This window comes from Alosa pseudoharengus, unplaced genomic scaffold, assembly GCF_046254945.1.
Source record: "Alosa pseudoharengus isolate Yale_2024_CS ecotype anadromous, Long Island Sound unplaced genomic scaffold, YU_APseudo_1.1 YU_APseudo_1.1_scf_15, whole genome shotgun sequence".
Classification (NCBI taxonomy): Eukaryota; Metazoa; Chordata; class Actinopteri; order Clupeiformes; family Clupeidae; genus Alosa; species Alosa pseudoharengus.
In genome coordinates, this window is record NW_027468620.1 from 1,373,154 (window position 1) to 1,398,839 (window position 25,686).

A 25,686-nucleotide genomic window follows, 5' to 3' on the forward strand; every position below is an offset into this window, starting at 1 on the left:
CCAATAGCATGTGCATCTTGAGCCTCAACCTCTAGCAGGATTCGAACTCTCAACCTAACAAACACCAGCACTAGGCATTATCCCACTCAGCCACTGACAATCATACACATTGAGCAGTCACATTCAAATGGTGAAAATGTGTGCTGGTAAACACACAAGAAAAACTCAAAGTATACATTTGACAATAAAATGAAGGGCTTTCCTGAAAGAGTACACCTGAAATCTTTTTGAAATTCTGGGGCAATTAGACATTTGTAGAGAAGAACACTAATGGATGAAATATAAATATGATAGACTTAATGATGAAGGAAAAATAGTAAACAAAGAAGTTGCCCTAAATGTCAGAGTGTCTCGGCATTCTGATTCTTGGCAACTAATGACTGTGTATGTTGATTGCCTGATGTCATTCAGGTGCTGTTCAATGGTGTGAATCTTCAATAACCAATAGTATTCGAGCTAGAGCCTAAAGCATTACCGGGGATTCGAACTCTCAACCTAACAAACACCAGCACTAGGCATTACACCACTGAGCCACTGACAATCCTAAATATTAAGCAGTCACATTCACATGGTGAAAATGTGTGTTGGTAAACACACAAGAAAAACTCCAAGCATACATTTGACAATAAAATGAAGGGCTTTCCTGAAAGTACACCTGAAAACTTTTTGAAATTCTGGGGCAATTAGACATTTGTAAAGAAGAAGACTAATGGATGACATATAAATATGATAGACTTAATGATGAAGGAAAAATCGCAAACAAAGAAATTCCCCTCAATGTCAGAGTGTCTTAGCATTCTGATTCTTGGCAACTAATGACTGTGTATGTTGATTGCCTGATGTCATTCAGGTGCTGTTCAATGGTGTGACTCTTCAATAACCAATAGTATTCGAGCTAGAGCCTAAAGCACTACCAGGGATTCGAACTCTCAACCTAACAAACATCAACACTAGGCATTATCCCACTGAGCCACTGCCAATCATAAATAATGGGTAGTCACATTCACATGGTGAAAATGTGTGTTGGCAAACACACATCATCAAGTAAATTCCTAGCATACATTTGACAATAGAATTAAGGGCTTTATAAAAAAGAGTAAAGATCTGAAAATGTGCACTGTTAATGGTATCCACCTAATGATGGTTGTATGTTTGTTATCCAAGAAAAAAAAAATACTCATATAGGAATATAGGTGATATAGGAAAAATGGGCTGAGTGCTCGAACTTTATTGGCCTATATCTCTGAAATGGAACAACATATCAAAATTCTTTTGATAACTTGTGTGAGGCTTGGTCTAAACATTGTCTGTGAGAATTTTGGTGAAGATTTGATAATTTTTGAAGACTGTGAAACTTTTTATGATGTTTGGCTTTTCTCTGAAATTGTGGCAAAACTAAACATTTTTAGAGCATAAGACCAAGGTGAAAAAGATGCATCTGAATGTAGAGATTAATATGATGAAAGAATTTTGAGTCTAGGTGAATCTGGGAAGGAGAAATAAGCGTTTTTGACAAGAGCGCCACCTTTGGGTGCAGTACCCCAAATTTGGGTTATGGGTAGTTGGGGGTACTGGTAACAATACTTGAAAATGTCAAGTTTCTAGGACTTACGGTTTATAGGAATATAGGTGATCTAGGAAAAAAGGCCTAAGTGGTCCAACTTTATTGGCCTATATCTCTGAAATGGAACAAAATATCAAAATTCTGAGCGATAACTTTTGTGAGGCTTGGTCTAAACATTGTCTGTGAGAATTTTGGTGAAGATTTGATTATTTTTGAAGAGTGTGAAACTTTTTATAATGTTTGGCTTTTCCATGAAATTGTGGAAAAAGTAAACATTTGTAGACCATAAGACCAGGGCCAAAAATATGCATCTGAGTTTAGAGATTAATATTCTGAAAGAATTTTGAGTCTAGGTGAATCTGGTAAGGAGAAATAAGCATAATTAACTTTTTTTTTCAATAACGCCACCTTTGGGTGCAGTACCCCAAATGTTGGGTTATGGGTAAGAGGGGGGTACTGGTAACCATACCTGAAAATTTCAAGAGTTTTGGAGTTACGGTTTAGGCTGCTGTATGACTTTTACAGAATTTTGACGGTACAGAAACAATAGGGTTCCTGCAGCCGAGCAAAACGAACATGATGGCATAGCTTTTTAGTTTTACATATGCTTTGATTGTTTGGGCACAATTGTTCAAAAGAAACGTGATCGGATTTCGGTTATCGGATTTCAGTTACCGGTTTTCAGCTATCGGATTGGATCAAATCTTGAAAATGGGTTGTTCAAAGGGAAACAAGGATCCTGAAATTGGATTAGATCACATAATCTATTCTTGGTTTTGATCTGGATAAAACCTTCACTTTGTGTCGTTCAAAACTTTTGAGTTGGATTGGAATAAATTTGATGCATAAAATTAGGATTACCCTGTGCTGTAACATTATAGTGTGCTAACCTCCACAACCCAACAGTATTCTAACAATACTTGATTCTACAGGACTATTTATTTGTTGTGGATAAGATGAAGGGTTTGATAATGGAAGGCAGTGTTTCCCACAGAATTGAATTGTATTTGTGGTGGTGGGTTCTGTGTCGGAGTCAATAAGATAAACAGCGTATAATTATACAGTTATACTTGCCTTGCACTACAAGTCCATATTGACAAGTAGCTGTAATGCTGTAATGTTATAGTGTGCTAACCTCCACAACCCAACAGCATTCTATTCTAGTATGCTAACCTCCACAACCCAACAGTATTTTAACACTAATGCTTCAGGTGGGATTTGAACACTCAACATAAGGATGACCAGTACAAGGCATTATCCCACTAAGCCACTGTCAATCCTACATCTTTGCCAGTCACATTCACATGGTGAAAATGTGTATTGGTAAACACACAAGAAAAACTCCAAGTATACATTTGACTATAAAATGAAGGGCTTTCCTGAAAGAGAACACCTGAAAACGTTTGGAAATTCTGGGACATTTGTAGAGAAGAACAGTAATGGATGAAATATAAATATGATAGACTTAATGATGAAGGAAAAATAGTAAACAAATAAGTTCCCCTATATGTCTTCGAGTGTGTCAGCATTCTGATTCTTGGCAACTAATGAGTGTGAATGTTGATTGCCTGATGTCATTCAGGTGCTGTTCAATGGTGTGACTCTTCAATAACCAATAGCATGTGCATCTTGAGCCTAAAGCTCTAGCAGGATTCAAACTCTCAACCTAACAAACACCAGCAGTGTGTAATGAGTGTGAATGTTAATTGCCTGATGTCATTCAGGTGCTGTTCAATGGTGTGACTCAGAAGGCTCAATGGTATGGAGTGATGACACGGAGATGGCAGGTTTCGGTGCAACACAAGTTAACTTTATTTGAGTTTCAATTCATCTGTTCTTTTGTTCTTTACTTGTATGTGTGCTGCATCAAAGAGGAAACAAACAGAAAATGGAGTAATCAGTGAAATGGGGTAAATCAGTACAGATCCCAACTCACAAACAAACCAATTGACATTTGAACAATAAACTGAAATCATATGGCTATATAAAGGTACAACTAAACAATACTTGACATCCCAAGTCAACCAACATCACCTAATCATCTCTCACATGGGACTCCAACACACCAAACCAACAAACAAAGACCTTAACTTTACACATGATGGCAGAGCTACTCTACAAACTGATAAACATCACAAAAGTCATAGTGAGGGTGATTAAAGTGATGACTTACGTTAACTCAAAGACGCACACAGAGCAGGACACACTGGAGTGCTGGGTTGAGATGAACAAAAGAGCGAACTGAGGGCGAGCAAACAATTTATCCTGGTCTGAGCCCCTGCTCCGGAGCTACAGGGTTTCCCAGCGGGTAAACTTTGGAAAGATTTGCAAAGATTTGGAAAAGATTTTTGAAAGACTACAGTCTCAGACCCTCTCACATCTAAAGACAAGTAGTAGAGTTTTAAGTCACAGACTATGATTTTGCAATGACTAGGGATCTTGCAGGGTCACTATTTACAAGACTGCAACATGATTCCTTTAAATTATTACCCATTGTGCAATAGATAAACAGGAACTGAAAATTATAGCCTACTAAACTCAAAGTCGTATTTTCATGTTTCTGCAGCATTGTTTCATGCGTGACATCCTTAACCGATATAGAGTTGTTCTGTCAAGTGGAAGAGCCGACTAAATATGTATAAGAAATGACAAATATTATAAGAATAACAAAAAATCATAGGCTACAGCTTATAATTATACAGTAATACTTGCCCTGCACTACAAGTCCATATTGACAAGTAGCTGTAATGTTATAGTGTGTTATCCTCCACAACCCAACAGCATTCTATTGTAGTATGCTAACATCCACAACTCACTAATGCTTCAAGTGGGATTTGAACTCTCAACCTAAGGATCACCAGTACAAGGCATTATCCCACTGAGCCACTGTCAATCCTACATGTTTCTGGATTTTCACATGGTGAAAATGTGTATTGGTAAACACACAAGAAAAACTCCAAGCATGGAGGGGCGATTAGACATTTGTAGAGATGAACACTAATAGATTAAATATAAATATGATAGACTTAATGATGAAGGAAAAATAGTAAACAAAGAAGTTCCCCTGAATGTCATACAGTGTCTCGGCATTCTGATTCTTGGCAACTGATGAGTGTGAATGTTGATTGCCTGATGTCATTCAGGTGCTGTTCAATGGTGTGAATCTTCAATAACCAATAGTATTCGAGCTAGAGCCTAAAGCACTACCGGGGATTCGAACCCTCAACCTAACAAACACCAGCACTAGGCATTATCCCACTGAGCCACTGACAATCCTACATATTGGGTAGTCACATTCACATGGTGAAAATGTGTGTTGGTAAACACACAAGAAAAACTCCAAGTATACATTTGACAATAAAATGAAGGGCTTTCCTGAAAGAGTACACCTGAAAACTTTTGGATATTCTGGGGCAATTAGACATTTATAGAGAAGAACAATAATGGATGAAATATAAATATGATAGACTTAATGATGAAGGAAAAATAGTAAACAAAGAAGTTCCCCTATATGTCATAGAGTGTGTCGGCATTCTGATTCTTGGCAACTAATGAGTGTGAATGTTAATTGTCTGATGTCATTCAGGTGCTGTTCAATAGTGTGAATCTTCAATAACCAATAGCATGTGCATCTTGAGCCTAAAGCTCTAGCAGGATTCGAACTCTCAACCTAACAAACACCAGCACTAGGCATTATCCCACTCAGCCACTGACAATCATACACATTGAGCAGTCACATTCAAATGGTGAAAATGTGTGTTGGCAAACACACAACATCAAGAAAATTCCTAGCATACATTTGACAATAGAATTAAGGGCTTTATAAAAAAGAGTACATATCTGAAAATGTGCACTGTTAATGGTATCCACCTAATGATGGTTGTATGGTTGTTATCCAAGAAAAAAAAATTACTCATATAGGAATATAGGTGATATAGGAGAAATGGGCTGAGTGGTCGAACTTTATTGGCCTATATCTCTGAAATGGAACAACGTATCCAAATTCTTTTGATAACTTTTGTGAGGCTTTGTCTAAACATTGTCTGTGAGAATTTTGGTGAAGATTTGATAATTTTTGAAGCCTGTGAAACTTTTTATGATGTTTGGCTTTTCTCTGAAATTGTGGCAAAAGTAAACATTTTTAGAGCATAAGACCAGGGTGAAAAAGATGCATCTGAATATAGAGATTAATATGATGAAAGAATTTTGAGTCTAGGTGAATCTGGTAAGGAGAAATAAGCGTTTTTGACAAGAGCGCCACCTTTGGGTGCAGTACACCAAATTTGGGTTATGGGTAGTGGGGGGTACTGGTAACAATACTTGAAAATGTCAAGTTTCTAGGACTTACGGTTTATAGGAATATAGGTGATCTAGGAAAAAAGGCCTAAGTGGTCTAATTTTATTGGCCTATATCTCTGAAATGGAACAAAATATCAAAATTCTGAGCGATAACTTTTGTGAGGCTTGGTCTAAACATTGTCTGTGAGAATTTTGGTGAAGATTCGATTATTTTTGAAGAGTGTGAAACTTTTTATAATGTTTGGCTTTTCCATGAAATTGTGGAAAAAGTAAACATTTGTAGACCATAAGACCAGGGCCAAAAAGATGCATCTGAGTTTAGAGATTAATATTCTGAAAGAATTTTGAGTCTAGGTGAATCTGGTAAGGAGAAAAAGGCATAATTATTTTTTTTTTTCAATAGCGCCACCTTTGGGTGCAGTACCCCAAATTTTGGGTTATGGGTAGAGGGGGGTACTGGTAACCATACCTGAAAATTTCAAGAGTTTTGGAGTTACGGTTTAGGCTGCAGTATGACTTTTACAGAATTTTGGCCAAAAAATGAACGGTACAGAAACAATAGGGTTCCTGCAGCTACGCTGCTCGGACCCCTAATAAAACTTAAGAAGAACAATAAGTGTGCTGCTTTGCAAGCACACTTAATTACTTCTAAATGTTTCAATCGTCCCGGCTGTCCCCTGTCTGGCTAGCGGTGTTCCATTTCTAAGGGAAATATATTCACCCCCTATGGCTCCGGGACAAGAGGTAGCGGAAAGGGTAGGGGAAGGGAAATAATGAGAATTGGGACAGGGCCTAAGTCTCTAGTCATTTATGTATTGACTCACCAACTTACTAGCTTTTTTGTGTCTATGCAGGATAATGTTGTGAACACGCAGTGTGGCTATGATGTCAGGTCCTCTGGAACACTGGTGAGTATTTTTGTTTGAGGTGTTTTGCCTCCATCGACTGTGTTCATGTGTTTAATTGGAATTCATTGTGTGGAGAGGGGGGATCTGTGTGGTTTCTTGGTTCAAGGTGCATATTACCATTCATGTAAAAATGGACATAAAAAAGTACAAAACTCCTGAAAGGGTGTCGAACACAATGTGTCTTTAAAATAAGTTTGTTACTATTTTGTGGCTTCCGCTGAGAGACAAATAATTCGTCACACAAATAGAAGTTTCAGATTTTGCATAGCAACATATTACTTGCTGACACTTACTTTCCATGAAGTTCCATTGCACTTCAATTACCCACAGAATGATATGAAAGATCAGGAGCACAAAACCTGTTGCCCTTAATAGTCATCATTAATTTTTTGCAGCGGTCATTATAGAGAGTTATTGACCGTCCAAATGTTGGCATGGTCCGTTCATATTACCAGAACTTTCTGCTGCATTATACATGTATTTATTGAGTAGTTGGTATTTTTACCACACTGTAAATGAAATAAAACAGGTGAGGCAACCCACTGACTTCTACCCCAAACCACTAATCACATTGACCCGGCCGATACATCAGCATGTTGCAGAGCACAATGATTTGCCTCTGTGTATGAAATGTGCTATGTAAATAAACATACTTTGTAGCCTGGCGAGCCAGACCCACATTTACATGTAGGGTCTGGACACTCACCGTTCGCAGTGCTCAGTCCGAGGGGCGGGATAATCAGTTACCTTTCAAATTCCCTCTGCACGCAATAGGACAGCGGCAGCGCTATGAGTCCCATGCGTTTCCCACCAGCGGAGCTAGTTGGCTAGTTCAAACGTTTGCCAACTTAATAAAAGCTTAACTCGTGTCACACTGTTCGCCAACAGCAACATACATCTTATTTGTTTTCAAGTAGCAGGGAATTCAAGCCAAACCGTTGCAACTCTGCCATCAATCATTATGTTAAGCCCACCTACCGACTCTATACACGATTTCATTGGCCCGACGAAGTCTGGAGATCTGGAGCTCACAAGCCAATGGAGAGTTGCTAGACTAGCCCTGGCAGCAAATGTAATTTGCTGCCGCTAGGGGCGCGTCTAGATTTCTAGGCTACATACTTTGCCTTTTATCTGTTAAAGTGCCCATATTATACTTATTTTTCAACAAGTCAAAATAGACCTATGGGTTGCATAAAACATGTCCCTGAAGCTGTTTGCAAAAAAATCCCCTTAGATTACAAATTATCAGCAGCTCCATTCTTGCCAGTTTCAGTCCCTTTCAGAATAGGCTGTTTCTGTGTCTGGGGCCACTCCGGAACTGATTCCATGTTTACGTCAATGGGTAGCATAGTCGTAATGTTACTGTCTGATGGTGACACGGTGACAGAGGTTTCTCCACCAGAAAGTCTCCGACTGCCAGTGATAAAATGCAATTTGTTATGCAGGAATAATAAAGAATGTGTGACAAACATCACTGACGGTTCTGTTTGAATTTTCGTAGTAAAGTAATAGTCAAGTTATTGGAGTATAATCATAGCAGACGTACCTACGGCCGAATTAGTCACAGTGATATCGTTTACCAACCCTGCTCCCACTCGTGTCATATTACTTAAATACTTGCCAACAAGAACGAGACGTGTCCTGGGGAGTTTCTGTTTTTATACTTGAAATATGGATATCAGGTGCATAAAAGACATTTAGATATTTTGTGTAGCCTCGCCGACTGTTGGAAATGATAGTCTACGACCAAAATGGAGGATCTTTGACAGGAAGTTCCTAACCTAGTGGATGGGAATATTCAAAGGGTCATTCCATGTCAATTCAACCAGGGCCCACGCACTTAGGTCTCAAAAAATTCTGAAAAAATTACCAGGTGTACCTATGTTATCCAGGAGACACACTGTAAAATGACTTTTATGTAAGATCAATACTTTCCAAGATAGAACCAGTTTTACAGGGGGAGGGGGGTGTCGATTTTGTTCTGCCTTTTTTTTGTCAAAGTTCACAAGCCCATAGCACAAGAACTAAACCATGTAGGAGGCTCAAATTTTGCATGCTGGTACATAAATAGGAATAGTAGGTAGCATAATCTTCACATCTGGTCTGGATGATCCTGCATGATCATAGCTGTCCCTCAAAGTTGATCAAACTTTTTTTTCAAAGAGTTTTTGACTGGGCTCTGTTTAGGCCTTCAGAAGACATATATGTACTCAACATAGGCTTTTCATTTATTTCCCTTATTGAGATAAGTAGAAACACTCTCACAAAAAGCAATGAACAGAACATAAATTCCCTCAGGGTCTGAACAGCAGACCTCACAAGTTTGAAAAATAATTTTGGTTCTCATTTTCAGAGCGCCTTAACACCTTGTGGGAATATACAAAGATTTTTTTATATTGTTTCCTTCACTCTCCATGATCCCTTCTTTTTAAAGATACCAATTTGACACATGTCTTTCTTTTTTATTTTCCAATTGTTTTTAAAAAGAAGGGATCATAGAGAATAAAGAAAAAAATATTTAAAAAATCTTCCCACAAGGTGCTTGGGTGCTCTGAAAATGAGAACCAAAATGATTTTTCAGACTTGTGAGGTCTGCTGTTCAGACCCTGAAGGGATTTCTTTTCTGTTCATTGCTTTTTGTGAGAGTGTTTGCACACACAGGTGGTAATTTTTTCAGACTTTTTTGAGACCTAAGTGCGTGGTTGAATTGACGTGGAATGACCCCAAATGTTTCGGCCGATGACATAGAGGGCCCTGCTCATTTTGACCAGCTCCCCCGGAGACTGAAGACAGGATACATTCAGAAACCCGTATCTCACTCAGAACAGCATGGATATTTTTTCCCCAAGTTTGTATGTGTGTGGAAGCACCAGAGACACAAAATAACACCCCAAATCCCAGAAAAGTGATTTTTCATAATACAGAATGGGCACTTTAATCTAATTACCTTTTTTATTTTTGTATCAGCATTTATAATGGGCTAAAAATAAAAAAGCAAGTAAAGGGAAGCTGAAGATGATTATTTGGTTATATTACCAGTGTGTACTTTGGCCACACACTTGTTTTTGAGACAGGGATCTTGACTGTAGTGAAGTTGTCATGAAAGTTGATCTTCACCTGACATTCACCACATAGTTGGATCTCTGTTTCATTAAAAGTTAGGAAAACAGGGTTTGAAATCAGATGAAAGTTGCGTGAAGTTACCTCATTAGCTGCAAGCAAAATAGGTGCCAACCTTTTTGTCTGCATGTCTAGGAATATATTAGATTAGATTAAATTTAACTTTGTCATTGTGCAGAGTACAAGTACAGAGACCACAAAATGCAGTTTGCGTCTAACCAGAAGTGCAATGTAATATAAGCAGGTAGTGCATAAATAGTATATCTCGTAGACAACATTATACAGTTAAGAAGGTGGGATGGTTTACAGTGTAGGGCTTAACATTAACGTTTGCCTGGTTGCTCTTGACAACCAAATTGTGGCAAGTGGCAACCTGCTCATCACCCCAGGTTGCCTCTGTGGCAGCCACATATTGTAGCCCACTTTTTTGTTTTTTTAATATAATTTTCTAGCCTGGGTTTTCTCATGCTGCCTTACGGGCGCGATTTTATTCATGCTGCTAGGCAGCCTGGATTCCATGGAGCAAATTTTCGCCTCAGTTAGGGGACCAATCACAGAACGGAGGGAGGGCAGCAAGACGATGACAACACACTGAAGCCGTTATGAGCTACGTACAGACGCATTTGATAGACATTCGTAGCGCCCAATAAACGGCTCTGGGCATTCGTAAACCACGTTTTAAATACGAGAAAATGAATGTCTAATTGCCAGACCCCATCTCAATGAGATGAGGTCTGACGTTAGCCAGGCTAATGATTTTCATTACAATAAATAATTCGCTGGTATTTGAGCATATGCATTGCTGATGTTTAAATTATGCGCAGGGTTGTGATACAGGAATGCATTTTTCACTCGCAATGGCAAAGCAGATTAAGCTAATTTAACAAAATATGTTCAATTTGGCATTAAAACAAATCAGACTTCATCTGTAAGCAACCCTAACATTAAAGTGAAAATGAAATGAAGGTGACGATGGCTCAGAGCTTGAAGTTCAGCCCCAAAGAAAAAGCTTTTTGCCTACTCTGGAAACCTTCAAAAGAGACAGAAAATTAAACTTGCAACCATGCACAACATACCCATCAATAAATGACAGAAGTTCTCTTGTATTGGGAAAAACTTCATTCATGATGTAAGGACTAAAGGATAAACACTGGCGATTGAGTCAGCATAAAAGAGCTGCAAAAAGATTTGCTGAGGTCGCGAGACAGTCCAATAGACAGTGCCATGCGGAGAATGAATGATGCCAAACACGCAATTTTTGCAGCCTCACATTGTGTGACTCCTTACAAAAAACAATTAATAGGAGTTTTCTAGTATTTTGAGAACAATTATTATAGTTATTTTATAGGAATACTATAGCATTTTTGGAACATAGGCTGCTTCTAGAAGTATTAGACTAGTATTATGGGAAACTAGCCCAATATAGGAACACTAGAGGGTAAGGATTAGGGATCGACCGATATATCGGCTGGCCGATATATCGGGCCGATATTTACGTTTTTTACGTGTATCGGCATCGGCCGATAAGCGGCTGCGTTCGCCGATAGTTTTTCCCCCGCATTATTTACATACAGGCGTCCACAGGCAGCTCTGTGTTGCTGGAGAAGCTGCAATTCACGTGCAGACTGCCCCTCCCCCACAAGTGCTGAAAGCCTGCTCTTCAAGACAACAGTAAAATGTAAACTTTCAAAGCATCTTTTAACTGTTTGACTTAGCTAAATATTGCCATACACTTTGAAGGTGGAAGCAAGTTTGTGGGTCCAAATGGAAAACACGAATGATAGATAGATAGGTACTTTATTTAATGCTTAATGCCTCATTTATAGAACTGCTTGCCATTGTATTTAGGGAGCTGCAAATAGCTAAGTTGTAGGCTAGGCTAGCGGTAGCTGTTACAAACACTGGTCATTAAGTAATGCCAACGTTGTTCCGTGGTATTTGTGGGAGTTTTATTCAGCGACCACCTGACTGAGTTTTGGACGCGTGTGGTGTGTGTGTGTGTGTGTGTGTGTCTCCCTCCCTGAATGCCTCTTCTATAAAACTGCTTGCCATTGTATTTAGGGAGCTGTAAATAGCTAAGTTGTAGGCTATCCGTATGGTAGCGGTAGCTGTTACGAACACTGGTCAATCATATGATTAAGTAATGCCGACATTGTTCCGTGATATTTGTGGTAGTTTTATTCAGCGACCACCTGGCTGAGTTTTGGACGCGTGTAGTGTGTGCGTCTCCCTCCCCTTCTCCCTTCGAGCTGGGCGGAGTTGCCATCACAGTGATAAAAGCTTTAATAATGAGAGACGTGTTATATGTAGTTAACTATTAATTCGTGTTAACGTTTACCATGTACCAGACATACCGTGTATGCCTTACTTGTTTAGAGCCGTTTGCTAACGTTATCATTATCAATCCAGTTCAATAGTTGTTCGTCAGCTACCAAACAGACGTTTGTGTGTGCGTCTGTGAGACACACGCATCACAGCAATATGAGAGTGCTGCGCTACCGGAAGAAGAGATTTTAAAACTTTGAGAGATATGTTTTATACCTTTTGACGTTGATGCCGTTTAGAACAGAAACATCTGACACCACGTTATTTTCTTCGGCTGATTTATGTTCTGTGATTGACAAATCTTTCAGCTTTTTTTTAGAAAAATATAGACATAGAAAAAATGAAACCATGCAGTCTTAAATTACAAATCAAGCACTTTATTTCAATAGCTTTTCAGGCTTATTGTTTTCTTAAAGTATTTAAATGTGTTGACAAAGGACATTTTGTGATGACCTGAATTATGTCTTATAGTCAGCAAGCAATGCATCATCAAGGCTGTAAGATGTTGATGAAAGCATTTTGCACAGTTAACCATATCCAGTGCACCCATCCATAAGTTCAATAAATGTTCCTTTTTTAAATTGAGACTTATAACATTTGTTATCATAATTTGTGTAATTATGTGTCATTTTTATGATGTAAATTGAGGGAGCAAAATAAAAGCAGTATCCGCTCCAAATATCGGCTCAAGAAAATCGGCAGCCTGTATCGGTCATCGGCTAAGGCTGAGGGAAAAAAATCGGTATCGGCACTAAAAAATCCATATCGGTCGAACCCTAGTAAGGATGTTACAGAACCTCACAGAAGTATTATACAATACCATAGAACTACTATAGAAATCTGACTATACTATAGTTGCAAATTTACCCTCTATTTCTGTCATGTGAAATAAATCTAAATGTGTGTCTGAAGACTAAGAAGTGTTATAATTATTTTAGTATGCAAACAAATAACATGCCATTAATGATGACAACCATTTTGTTGGCATTGGCCACCAAAACCTCATGCCTGGTTGCCAAGCTGGCAACCACTTTTAAAAGTTAATGTTGAGCCCTGGTTTACAGTAATATAAACTATAAATATGTGCAGTGTATTAGCAGTAACCTTGTAAGAGCAGAATAGATATGGATAGATATATATATTGATTTGTGTGAACAAAGTATGAACTGCATAGATATATGCAGTGTAAACAGTAATATATAGGAAAAAACTAATAAATATGGTTATTCAGTATAAACCGTAGAACACTCCATTGACTTGAATTGGATTTCCCAAAGTTCTACTGTAAAATATTTTCATGTAATTACCGCTGCAAACATATAATTACCGCTGTCAATGGCAAATAGAACGCTGGTCATTATTGGGAAAATAAGTCCCTTCAGGGCGAAGCAAGACCCCTCCGCTAGCGCACCGGGGTCCGGTTCGCTCTGTCGGGACTTATTTTCCCAATAATGACCGGCGTTCTATACATTATCCCTTACTTACATGTAGTGTAGTAACCGTCCCATTGCAGTGTAGTAACAGTAACATTATAAGAGTGGTAAAAATAGTGTATGAGGGGCAAAATAAGAGGGGCAAATGTCTGCCTCCTTGTTATCCCTGTCAAGGTTGCCATGGTTGTTGACACCTCAACAGACATACTGTAGGTGAGGGTGGAGGAGGTAAGTTTATCTGCCCTAACAGACTGCAGTCTATTGGTTAGGAAGTTGGAGGTATTGATGCCTTGTTCACTGAGTTTGGTGATCAGTTTGGAGGGGATAATGGTGTTCTAATGTAAAGTAAAATGTGTTTCTTAAACTATGGATTTAATTGAATTATATACATTTACAACTGAAAGCAAAGTGCGCTGGAGCTCACGACCAACCAAGAGCATCATTATAGAATGGAGTGCGGCCAAATATCTCAATCTCGTTGTTTTCATAATCAATTGAAGTCGATAACTGATATTGGAATTGCACAGCCCTACTTTTTTGTTATCAGTCTTATGTAATGAATTTATACATGCAGACACAAATATGACATGCATACCTACATCACTTTGCTATTTTTTGTAGACTAAATGGGCAGAAACCATCTACATTAAGGGTTGCATTACAGCTCTGGAAGACTGGCTGCCAAGAAATATCTACATTGTAGCTGGAGTCTTTATGGTCATTTCTCTGCTACAGGTAGGTACCGTGTTAAAATGCAATTTGTGTACTCCTATACCTCTTGAAAAAGCTTCATGCCACATGTATGCTTCAGGCCACATTCTAGAGTGAAGCCCATACAATCTTATATGACAGCATGACAAAATCATTAGCTTTGCCTCTTCCATAGTGGGAACCATATGAAGGGAAAATGCACATTGAATCATTTTCCAATACGTTGATTTATTTACTCTTTGATTAAATCTGTTTTTTTTTCTCTGGAGGTAATGGTTTCCTAAAGTACTCATGGATTTGTATGTGTGGTAGTGATCAGAAGCTTAAGAACAGCCTTGAGTACATTGTTTTCTTCTGAATGCATTGATTGCATCAGACATTTGATTGATTAAATGATATCATCCTTGGCTCCTTGTAGTCTCTTTCCAAACCAACAATCATGCAGTAATCACTTCATTTCACTGCATTTCACTGTTTTGCCTTTTCTAATGAATTTGCGAAAATGTGTAAAAAAAATGTTACAATGTTACAAATTAGACTGGAATAACTGTTTTTCATTACAGTTTTAACACTATCATTGCTAAGCAAATTACATTTCTATTTTTTTATTTTATGAGCCATTTTATCATGAAATGTACCACTTGTCACATTTCCCCATTATATTTCAGTGTGAAAATAATGTATGTCTGAGGTGGGCAAATATGGTTTTCTGGGGGGTGATCATGTCTTTAATGCTGTGGATAAATTGAAAAGAAGTTTTCTTTTGTTGAAAATGTTATAGTGTAAAAGGCACCCGTTTCATTGAATGACCCAAAATCACATCCTGACAAAAATCATGGCTTCTACTGTATGGTAATATTGATATATTAATGAAAATCCAACAATTATTCAAATAAAAATGAATTTTCATCCTATTTTTCTACAGGATAGAGAAACTCATGGAGTTCATAACATGTTCAACAATTTCTGGGTTATTAAACAAACAAAAAACTAAATTGGAATATTCTTAACTTTTCATAAGTTATGATCAATTTAGTGATTAGTGTAAATGCAGGAAACAGGATTTATAATGTTGAAAATTCACATTCTCTTTCTCACCAACAACATATAAGCAAATGATAGTCAATAAGAATGACATAAAAAAAAATGATATTATGAGTAGTAAAGGGAGTAAATATAGATTTATTTATGACCATTTCGGATTAGAGATATAAAATATAAGGGATAATGTATTGTCCGCCGGTAATTATTGGAAATTGTGGGCAGCCGTGGCCCACTGGTTAGCACTCTGGACTTGTAACTGGAGGGTTGCCGGTTCGAGCCCCGACCAGTGGGCCACAGCTGAAGTGCCCTTGAGCAAGGCACCTAACCCCTCACTGCTCCCCGAGCGCCGCTGTGGTTGCAGGCAGCTCACTGCGCCGGGATTAGTGTGTGCCTCACCTCACTGTGTGCTGTGTTTCACTAATTCACGGATTGGGTTAAATGCAGAGACCAAATTTCCCTCACGGGATCAAAAGAATATATATACTTATACTTATACTTGAAAATAAGTCCTGACAGGGCGAACAGAACCCGACCTGAAGGGACTTAGTTTCCAATAATTACCGGGCGGACAATACATTATCCCACTTATTATACAGCTACTTGCCAAAACGAGAAAAGAAACTTAACACAATGGTTCTTTAAAAATTATTTTGCTACAGTTCTGTGGCTTCCGCTGACCAAATAAATAGTCACAGCTATTTTTATGCATATACATTGAACGCTCTAGCGCAGGGGTGTCCAAACTTTTTGACTCCAGGGTTTTGAAAATTGGCCGGCGGGCCACACAACAAAAAAATAATGTGTGTGTGTGTGTGTGTGTATATATATATATATATATATATATATATATATATATATATACTGTGTATATATCATGTTTTGTATCATTTAAATTTTGTTGTAGAAAATTAATTTCTTAAGAAATACTGTTCATTTGATGTTGTTTAATTCATTTATAAATGGTGCACTGTCACTTTAAGACTCTTAAAGTGACAATAACAACAATATCAACAATAACCAGCTGGAACCTGTCACACTCTCTCCCTCTTGTGCACGCTCAAATGTGTTCCCAATTAAATAGAGTAGCCTAGCATAACGTAGTTAGATCTGCTGCAATGGAGATACTATGTATCTCGATGTAACAAGCTGTTTTGACATTGACATAGTAAACGATCTGTAGCCTAAAGTTAATCACAACGTCGTCTATGCTGGAAAAAAATAGCGAGCGGCCTATGATAACCTAATTAATTAAATGCACGGCAGGCCGGATTAAAGTGCGTGGTGGGCCGGATCTATGATAAACTAATAAATGCTCGGCGAGCCGGAAGTGCGTGGCGGGCTGCAGTTGGCCTGCAGGCCGTAGTTTGGACACCCCTGCTCTAGCGCCACCACCAGTCCAATGTTGGACATGCGTTCATGCGCGTGATCCTTGACTCTTTTGTTTGATTTTCACAATTGAGGTAGCGTCTGAATCCTTGGACCATCCCGAGTTTGTTCGACCCCGATCACGTCACTTTCTGTCATATTGGACCTCCACCATATTGGATTGATCCAAACTCTACGAAAAGTTTCAGCGGTCACAAATTTCACCCGATTTTCACAAAACTTGGCGGAGATGATCTTCAGACTGAGCCGCACAAACAATACTTGTCAGATTTTTGTCAGCCAATCAAATATGGTGATGAGGCCGCCAAACAGGAAGTGAACTCTTATCTCAGCAAGGCTTTGATGAATGAAGTCCAAACTTGGTAAGGGGACTTGTTAACTGATTGTGATGATGCACTAGGAAATTGGCATCATTTGGCCTCTATAGGGGGCGCTACAATACAGGAAGTGAGCTCATATCTCAGCAACACTTTGATGTATGAAGTCCAAACTTGTTATAGGGACTTGGTACCTGATTGTGAGGACACACTAGCCTCTATTCGCCTTATTCACCCGGCGGCCAGAACGAGGCTAAAGGGTACACTTGCCATTACACCTAAGTCCAGCAGATGGTGGTGGTAATGCCCTCCGTTGGCAAACTGCCAAAAAAACTCACTGAAGAACAGGCCAGGCTCCGAGATCTGTACACAAAAACAATTGCTACCAACAAGGGTTGGCAACCCACTCAAAGGCAAAATAAAGTGTTTCAACCAATAACCGACGAGATGCGCTTTTAGGAGAGTTTTAATTGCACAGGAGGGAGGGGGAGGGAGTAGCGAGCTAGCTCTCTGTTTTGTTTGAACATCAACAGAAGTGACGTATCCCCGCTATCGCTGATACAACCTTTAACCAATCATATAAAATTGTAGCATATGTTGTCAGCACTACAGGGAAGAATTCAGAAATAAAATTCATCATTCAAGTCATTGGACAGCTGAGATGTTTGGTCATTGTTAAAATTTCGACAAAATTAGAACGGTCGGGCATGTTAGGGTTAAGTCTTTTCTATTGTATGTTATGTCATTTGTGACACACTTTTCATCAATATTTTTTAAATGTCTAAATGTCTATTTTTGTTTGTTTTGTCTTATCAGATGGTGGGCATATACTTGTCACGGACTTTAATTGGAGACATTGAGAAGGTCAAGTTGAGCTATTAATGTATCTAAAGTGGAGAAGGAGGAAGAAATTATGGCCATGGGACTTGTGAAGCTTAAGTTGGATGCCCTCATCTTTAATGTCCCTTTTCCATGATTGATATCTGAGGGACCACATAGGAGATTTTTGGCTTTTGTCTGGGTATTGTGTTTCCATGCATTCATATTTTAAGGTATTCTTGGATTTTTAGATTATTTTACAGATGAGACAGATAATATCATGATTTTGTCCTGCTGACAGCAAGCATAAAAAATTCAAAGATCAATACAATTTCACTTTAAAGTGTGTACATAATTGTGAGTCATTTCCATGAAATCATTGTTATTCCAAAATCTTTGTTTGCTTGTTTCTTTTTCATTCAGATATCAACATGGCCTCTTAGCTTGTTATAATTTTGTGTTTGTATGTTTAGGCTCCTGTTGAGTAGCACTATGCAAGCGTTTGTTTAAAATTAGTGATCTAGCTATCTAAAATGCATACAGAATCCTTGCAAACACCAAACATAGACTTATTGGCACTGCTGTAAGCATGATAACATGCAACTGGTGTCTTTTGGTGGTATAATCAAAAATGTCGGGATGTGAAAGGTTTTCTTTCTTTTTTGCAATGTGCTCCACACAAGAACACAAAACTGCACAGTGCATATCCTAGAAGGCTGGTGGGAACAGCACAGGTTGACTGGTATTTAGCAGACAGGTTTACTCAAAGCAACATAGACTCGCAATGCCGGGTTTGAGAATTAAACCTGGGCCAACCAATTGCCAGACGGTGACGTTACTGCTGCTCCACCACAAAGCAGTTGATCTGTTCTTAACATGAAACTGAGAGTTTCCTCTCGCAGGTGGACCATCCCTTTCTTAACAATTACAGCTTTGTCTTTTCTGAGCTTAAGACAAAATAGCGTACAGTAAGACTTAAGCAATGTGACACGAGTGGAGGGTGAGGTTGGTAAAGGATATCGCCTCAGCCGTACAATAGGCCAGTCAATCTAGCACAAAGAGACAAAAAAATTGCAACAGAAATGCCTCATAGTTTTTATTGGTCTTAATACCCTCCTGAATCATATACTAAAAGTCTTCTTCCGAAGATGGAGTGGAACATATTTTTATTTTAGATTAAAGGCCAAAGTTCTGCCCAACATTCTAAGTAATAGGGAAAAAAATAGATTAATAGCTATCACTATGAAACTTCTCCAGTTGATTAGTGACATCAAACTGAGATTTTATGTTTATATATGCAAATTAGGCATTTATTCATAAAATGTACCATCATTTGCATAGAAAACACACAATCTGAAAATTGGATGAAGCAAGATTAAACATGTATTGTTTCATTATGTTAAGACAATACAGAAAGACACAATTAAAGAAGGGACTGCGGCTCTGTTTCTCCATCCTCCCATACATTAGAAAATACTATTTAGAAGATATAGAAAATATCAGGCTATTGAAAATATATCAACATAACTCCTCCCTAATCAAACACAACATATAGATAGGAAGAAATCTGTAATGAATAGTTTATGATAGTTTATAATAGTGTTACTGAAGTTGATATTTCTCCTCCACAGTGTACGGAAACGGAACACTACGGAAATTTTGAGAAAACACCCTTTAAAGATTACAGTGAAAGGGAATACATATTTTAGCGGAAACCACTATTAACAGACAAGTCATTGATATTGAAATCTGTAAATAGACAATATGTACCCAAAACCACAACTCAAGAGACAGATAGAAGAGAAAGACCAGTAGGCACTTTAATACAAAACAGGAGGTACAGTAGGCCATAACTGTGGCAACAACAAAAAAAGTTCAATCAATGTTCTCATCCAAGTTTGCTGACATATTTGCACATACGTATTGGGGCAGCCATGGTCTACTGGCTAGCGCTTCGGACTTATAACCGAAGGGTTGCCGGTTCGAACCCCCGACCAGTAGGAACGGCCCTTGAGCAAGGTACCTAACCCCTCACTGCTACCCCAGCTGTAGCAGGCAGCTCACTGTGTCGAGATTAGTGCGTGTTTCACCTCACTGTGTGTTCACTGTGTGCTGAGTGTGTTTCACTAATTCATGGATTGGGATAAATGCAGACCAAATTTCCCCTCACTGGATCAAATGAGTATATATACTTATAGATGCCCCTCTGCACTCTGTGCAAGCTAGGGAGCAGTTGAGGTCTTGACGACGGCAATTGCAGCGCATTGTGCTGCAACCAGACAAGCTCGAACAAAGATTGAGGTGCAGGTCATTATGGACAGAGTCTTGGATCCTCCATCCCCATTCCTCTGATGGTAGCAAGTTTCCCATCCATTCTTGAACTTGATGGTACACTCTGAAGCTATGAAACATAGCAGATGAAGCTGTTGTTGGCAAGTTGCGAGGGTGGATAGCCGTTTTGCTGTCAGTCACCTTACTATAAAAAACGTTTCAGTCTGAGGTCATTGAGAGAATCTGCTTCTTTGCCTTTGTCGATCTGTATCATTGCTTTTTCCCCTGCAGCAGCAATTTCCTCTTTATAGTCAGGGGGCCTATGTGGTTTCTGTGGGATTGAAATGTTAATTTTTGGAGAGTGGTTTGACTGTCTTTAGAGGTCATTGAACATGGAGAAAAAGTATGTCATTTTTTCTACCTGTTTTAACCCTATTTTTTGTGAAATTGTATATTTCACTATAATTAACACCATAAATTTCACCTTAATCACTGGCTATGTTGAATAAAGTTCACAAAACAGTTATTATCTTATTTTCAACAGTATGATTGTATGTCAGTATTATGATTGTATGTCAAACAATTAGAGATAAGAAGATCAATAACCAATCAGTTTCACCAAATACACATACTCCATTGCTGAAAGATAGCAAAATCACATAATCACAGATGAGACCTCAAACAACATTTAATTCATTTACATATACACAACATATTAGATATCACCTCCACAATTTCCTCATCAAAATCTACAACTAGTCTACTAAACCCTATTTGTACTCACCTTCTTAAGACTGGTCTCCCCTTCCTGGATAATGTTTTGTTCTAGATTATAAATAATTCTATCAGGGCATGTAGTTACCGCAGTTCTTTAAGACATCTGTTATTAAGCCCTCCCTCAAAAAAACCTAGCCTTGTATCGATACTGGTCCTCCTGGACCTCAGCGCTGCCTTTGACACCATAGACCATGACATACTACTTAGGCTTGAAAATTTGATAGGCATCAAAGACTCAGCACTCGCTTGGTTTATATCATACCTTCCTAACTGTCAACAATTTGTACAGGTCCTTAAAAAAACATCTATCCAGATTATGGTAAAAGTGCCTCAAGGCTCAGTACTGGGGCCCCTGTTGTTTAGCAGATGATACATAACTATACCTCTCCATAAAACCTGATGAATTAACCCCGTTAGCCAAACTGGACACATGTATAAGAGATATAAAGACATGGATGACGAATAATTTCCTGCTTTTGAACTCAGATAAAACAGAAGTCATGGTTTTAGGTTCCAAAAAGATGAGGGATATCCTATCCACATAACAGGCTACATATAGTGATCTTCCCCTGACCTCATCCACAAGTGTTAAAAACCTGGGAGTTATAATTGACCAGGACCTAGCACTAAGTAATCACATAAAACAGATCACCAAAACTCAATTTTACCATTTAAGGAACATTTCAAAGATAAGGAAGTCATTATCCTTACCAGATGCTGAGAAATTAATGTTTTGTCATCTCAAGGATAGACTATTGCAATGCTATTGCAATGCTATTATGCTGACTGTAATAATACCTGTCTAAAGAGCTTACAGCTTATTCATGTGCAGCTGCTCACACACACAAAAGCTGCTTACACACAAAAAGAATATGAACATATTTCCCCCATCCTAGCATCTTTACACTGGCTACCTGTTAAAAGTCATTGACTTCAAAATATTACTTATAGTTCTTGGTTGGTTGCCTGGATTGAGAGGACACCTCATGAAGACACTCTTTTGTCTGCTTCTGACAGAAGAAGCACTTATCTATGCTGGCAGCAGCTGCTGCTGAACAAGTGTACAAAGTCCCTCTAGATGGACTTGATGCAGTTGCAGGTGTTGCTGCATGTTCAGAAGATGGTCTACCATGGCTTTTTTTGAAGACACTGAGTCCTGCCTGCTTCACATGATTTCTAGTAGCGAATATTAGCATGCTGCAGATGATCACTGTTACAGGTGGATTTGTAGCAGTTCCTGTGCCAAACTGCTTTGTTCTGTTGTAAAATAACTGCACTGTAACAATGTAATCGTTGGCTGATCTGTGATCCCCATCTCCATACTCTCTCATGGACAAAAACAAGAAATTTGGCATATGTCTCTAGTGATGGGTCATTCACCAGTCCACACATATCTGCCACTGGATACATAACCCAAAATCTGTTTCTTTTAGAATATGTGTGCCATCACCTGACTAACAGAAAGACACACCTCAGAATATAACCTAACTAGACTGTGCCACCATGAACTATGAAAATGTGCTTGCTCAAATGTAGGAGTCTAGAAGGTCACTAATATCACCAACCATGAAGAACAGAGCACTATGTGCTTCAGGTTATTCGATATTCTAAATTCTATCACTGCCAGCTATCATCAGCCAACTGTCACTGGTAGTCAGGGATGGATTACTGCACGGGCCTATCGGGCCCAAGCCCAGGGGCCCAAGAAGTCAGGGGGCCCAAGCCATTGCATGGAATCATTGCCTCAATATCAACACATCATATCAACACATAGGCTATGAATCTGATTGAACTAAAGTATTGGCCATCCCCAAAATGCACCAGAATACAGGAAATCACATCAAATAAATTTAAAAAAATGTCCCCCACAACAATTAGTGGGGGGCCCTTAATACATCTGGGCCCAGGGGCCTGAAAGTTCATAATCCGTCCATGCTGGTATCTCTCTTTCTCTTTCTCTCTCTCACACACACACACACACACACCTGTCTGTTTGTCTATCTGATCCTTTACCCTTTCTTTTCTTCACACTTACATAGGCTACGGAAGGCCTTACAGACTTCAGCTGATACTATGTAAAAGTCTATTAAATTTGATTTAACAGAGATCTCTGCACTTTGTTCTCTGAACGGGTGTAGACAAGAACTGACAGAGCAGGCTAGGCCTACACTCAAGCACACCAATAGACATGAATTGATAGTATTGATATTGAAGTATTATTTTTTAAGGACAATTTCGAGAATTTTAGGCACAATTTCTTGTTAGAGATCAATCATCAGCCTAAAAATGTTTTGTAATGTTGTATTGTTTATGTGGCCCACTTTTGCACACTACCTTGTAGAATATATTTGCTTTTTGGCACCAAACCCTATGCTATAATACCAGCAATGTGAGGTTTATGGACAAAACACCAAATTTGACCTTTTCTGAATTTGACCTTTGATTTGGGTCCTTCAAAACCTTCAAAAAAGACATGTCTAGAACCCCTAGAACAAAGATATAATACTCTCCAAAAATTAACATGCGAATCCCACAGGCCCCCAAATTAGACACATAGGCCCCCCTACTATTAGTAGTACATATGGCACAATGTTGACGCGTCCAACCTTTTCCAGGTCTTTTGCTGTAATCTTGACAGGTGGAATCACTGATGCTCGTTTGATTCTGAGGGTTATGCATGCAAGAATTCCCATGCCCATCAGTCTTCCGGGTGTTATGGTCAGCATTATCAGCAACGTATTGAATGAAGTGCCCTGGTGTTCATCCATCAACCTCTGTTTTCTGTGCTACTGCAGCACTTCTTTCGTACTTCTGTACCTCAATTGGGGCAGCCGTGGCCTACTGGTTAGCGCTTCGGACTTGTAACTGAAGAGTCGCTGGTTCGAACCCTCGAACAGTAGGAACGGCTGAAGTGCCCTTGAGCACCTAACCCCTCACTGCTCCCCGCTGTAGCAGTGTGTGCTTCACCTCACTGTGTGCTGAGTGTGTTTCACTAATTCACGGATTGGGATAAATGCAGAGACCAAATTTCCCTCACCTATACTCAAAAGAGTATATATGCTATACCACTATACTACTTGTATGAAAATAAAGGGGCTGCAGGATCTCCGCTTACAACCAACTATCACTGCTTGCTGCTATTTGCATTGTTGACTGGCTCTGTGGATACCTTCACATCCCCTCTGAGTTAATTTGACTGTCAGTGCTTCATCAGACGTTTGGTTCCCACAAAACACACACTCAGCCACTCAAAAAATAGTATTTTCTAATGTATGGGATGATGTAGAAACATAGCCACAGTCCCTTCCTTTAATTTTGTCTTTTATCTAATGTGTAAAGAATGAAACAACACATTTTTCATCCAATTTTCAGATTGTGTGTGTTTTATGGTACATTTTATGAATAAATGCCTAATTTGCAAGTATAAACATAAAATCTCAAAAACTTGTAATACATTTTTATATTCCCCCCCCCCCCCTATTACTTAGAGTTTTGAGTACAACTTTGGCCTTTAATCTAAAGAAAAATATATGTTCCACTCCATCTTCGGCGGAAGACTTTTAGTATATGATTCAGGAGGGTATTAGGACCAATAAAAACTATGAGGCATTTCTGTTGCAATTTTTTTGTCTTTTTGGGCTAGATTGACTGGCCTACAAGGCCGAAGGCAATTACAGCTGTGGGGATGACCTTTACCAACCCCACGACCACAAGTGTCATATTGCTTTTATACAGTTACATACAGTTAACAGTTACATTACCAACTAGCAGTTAAGTCTTGAGTGGTGTTGTGCTGGGATATTGCCACTCGAGATAACTCTCGTCCAATCAAAAATTAATAAATAGCTCGACCAGACCTAACTGTTGTATAAAATGAAATATGACTTTGAACTGATTGTCTAAATATCTGTTCTGTTCTGATCTGTCTAAATAAGACATGAGTGATTCCACATATTGTCCTCTCACGACTACTGGGAACCCTAGTAAAGATGAGGTAAAGAGCACCTTTTGGTGCATTCTGGAGAAAAAACCATCAAGTAATTATTTTAATAGAAACCTTATCTTGCTCATCTTCACAAGATGTTCCAATAATTGTAGAAGTGACCATTTTGTACTTTTGTATTACCGTGTGCCTTTAACATACTTAGATTTCTTTTATATCTTATGTCTTTGATATTTTACATGTTTTTACAAATAAAATGGGGAAAAAACAAAGTTGCTGTGTTGTCAAAATTCATCCCCTATTGGGCATGTCTGTTCGACCCAGCTGGGAGAAATAATAACAGGCCATTATATTTTCAATAGAGTAACTGTTGAGTTAGGGGGAAAGATGTAATTAAAGATGTTTTCCTTTAGTGGGTCCTTATTACAGTGGACCTTTTACAAGGTTTTTTTTTGTGGCTAATATTCAAATGACTTGTGTTTGTTTAATAGATAGAGTCAGCTAGAGGTTGGACATAATAGTTTAATTTTAAAGATTTAAAATTTATCACAGCACTACACTGAACTGGTTGCGTTAGAGATTCTAGGTTGTGTCCAATTGTTCAACTAATGGGCTCAAGTCATTCCACGTTTCCATAGAATTGTAAAGCAATGTAGTGTCTGACAAAACCTGTATCCAATCAGTTCTTCTACACATTTCCAGGGTTTCTGCTTGACCTTCCCTTTTTCTGTCATTTCCATTTTGTCTGTATTTCATTCTCATTCTCTTG

At 38.7% G+C, this 25,686-nt stretch overlaps 1 protein-coding gene across 2 annotated transcripts in view; it reads left to right on the forward strand.

The window, feature by feature from the left end:
• The window catches only part of tspan14 (tetraspanin 14), an 88,021-nt gene extending 62,832 nt beyond the window's left edge, over positions 1-25,189 (forward strand). For both annotated transcript variants that reach the window (XM_076285262.1, XM_076285263.1), the window contains exons 7-9: positions 6,718-6,771; positions 14,271-14,384; positions 17,924-25,189. In XM_076285262.1, coding sequence (XP_076141377.1) covers positions 6,718-6,771; positions 14,271-14,384; positions 17,924-17,989 — 234 coding nt within the window. In that variant the 3' untranslated portion in view covers positions 17,990-25,189. The remainder of the gene's footprint in view (positions 1-6,717; positions 6,772-14,270; positions 14,385-17,923) is intronic.
• Positions 25,190-25,686: the final 497 nt, after the last annotated feature.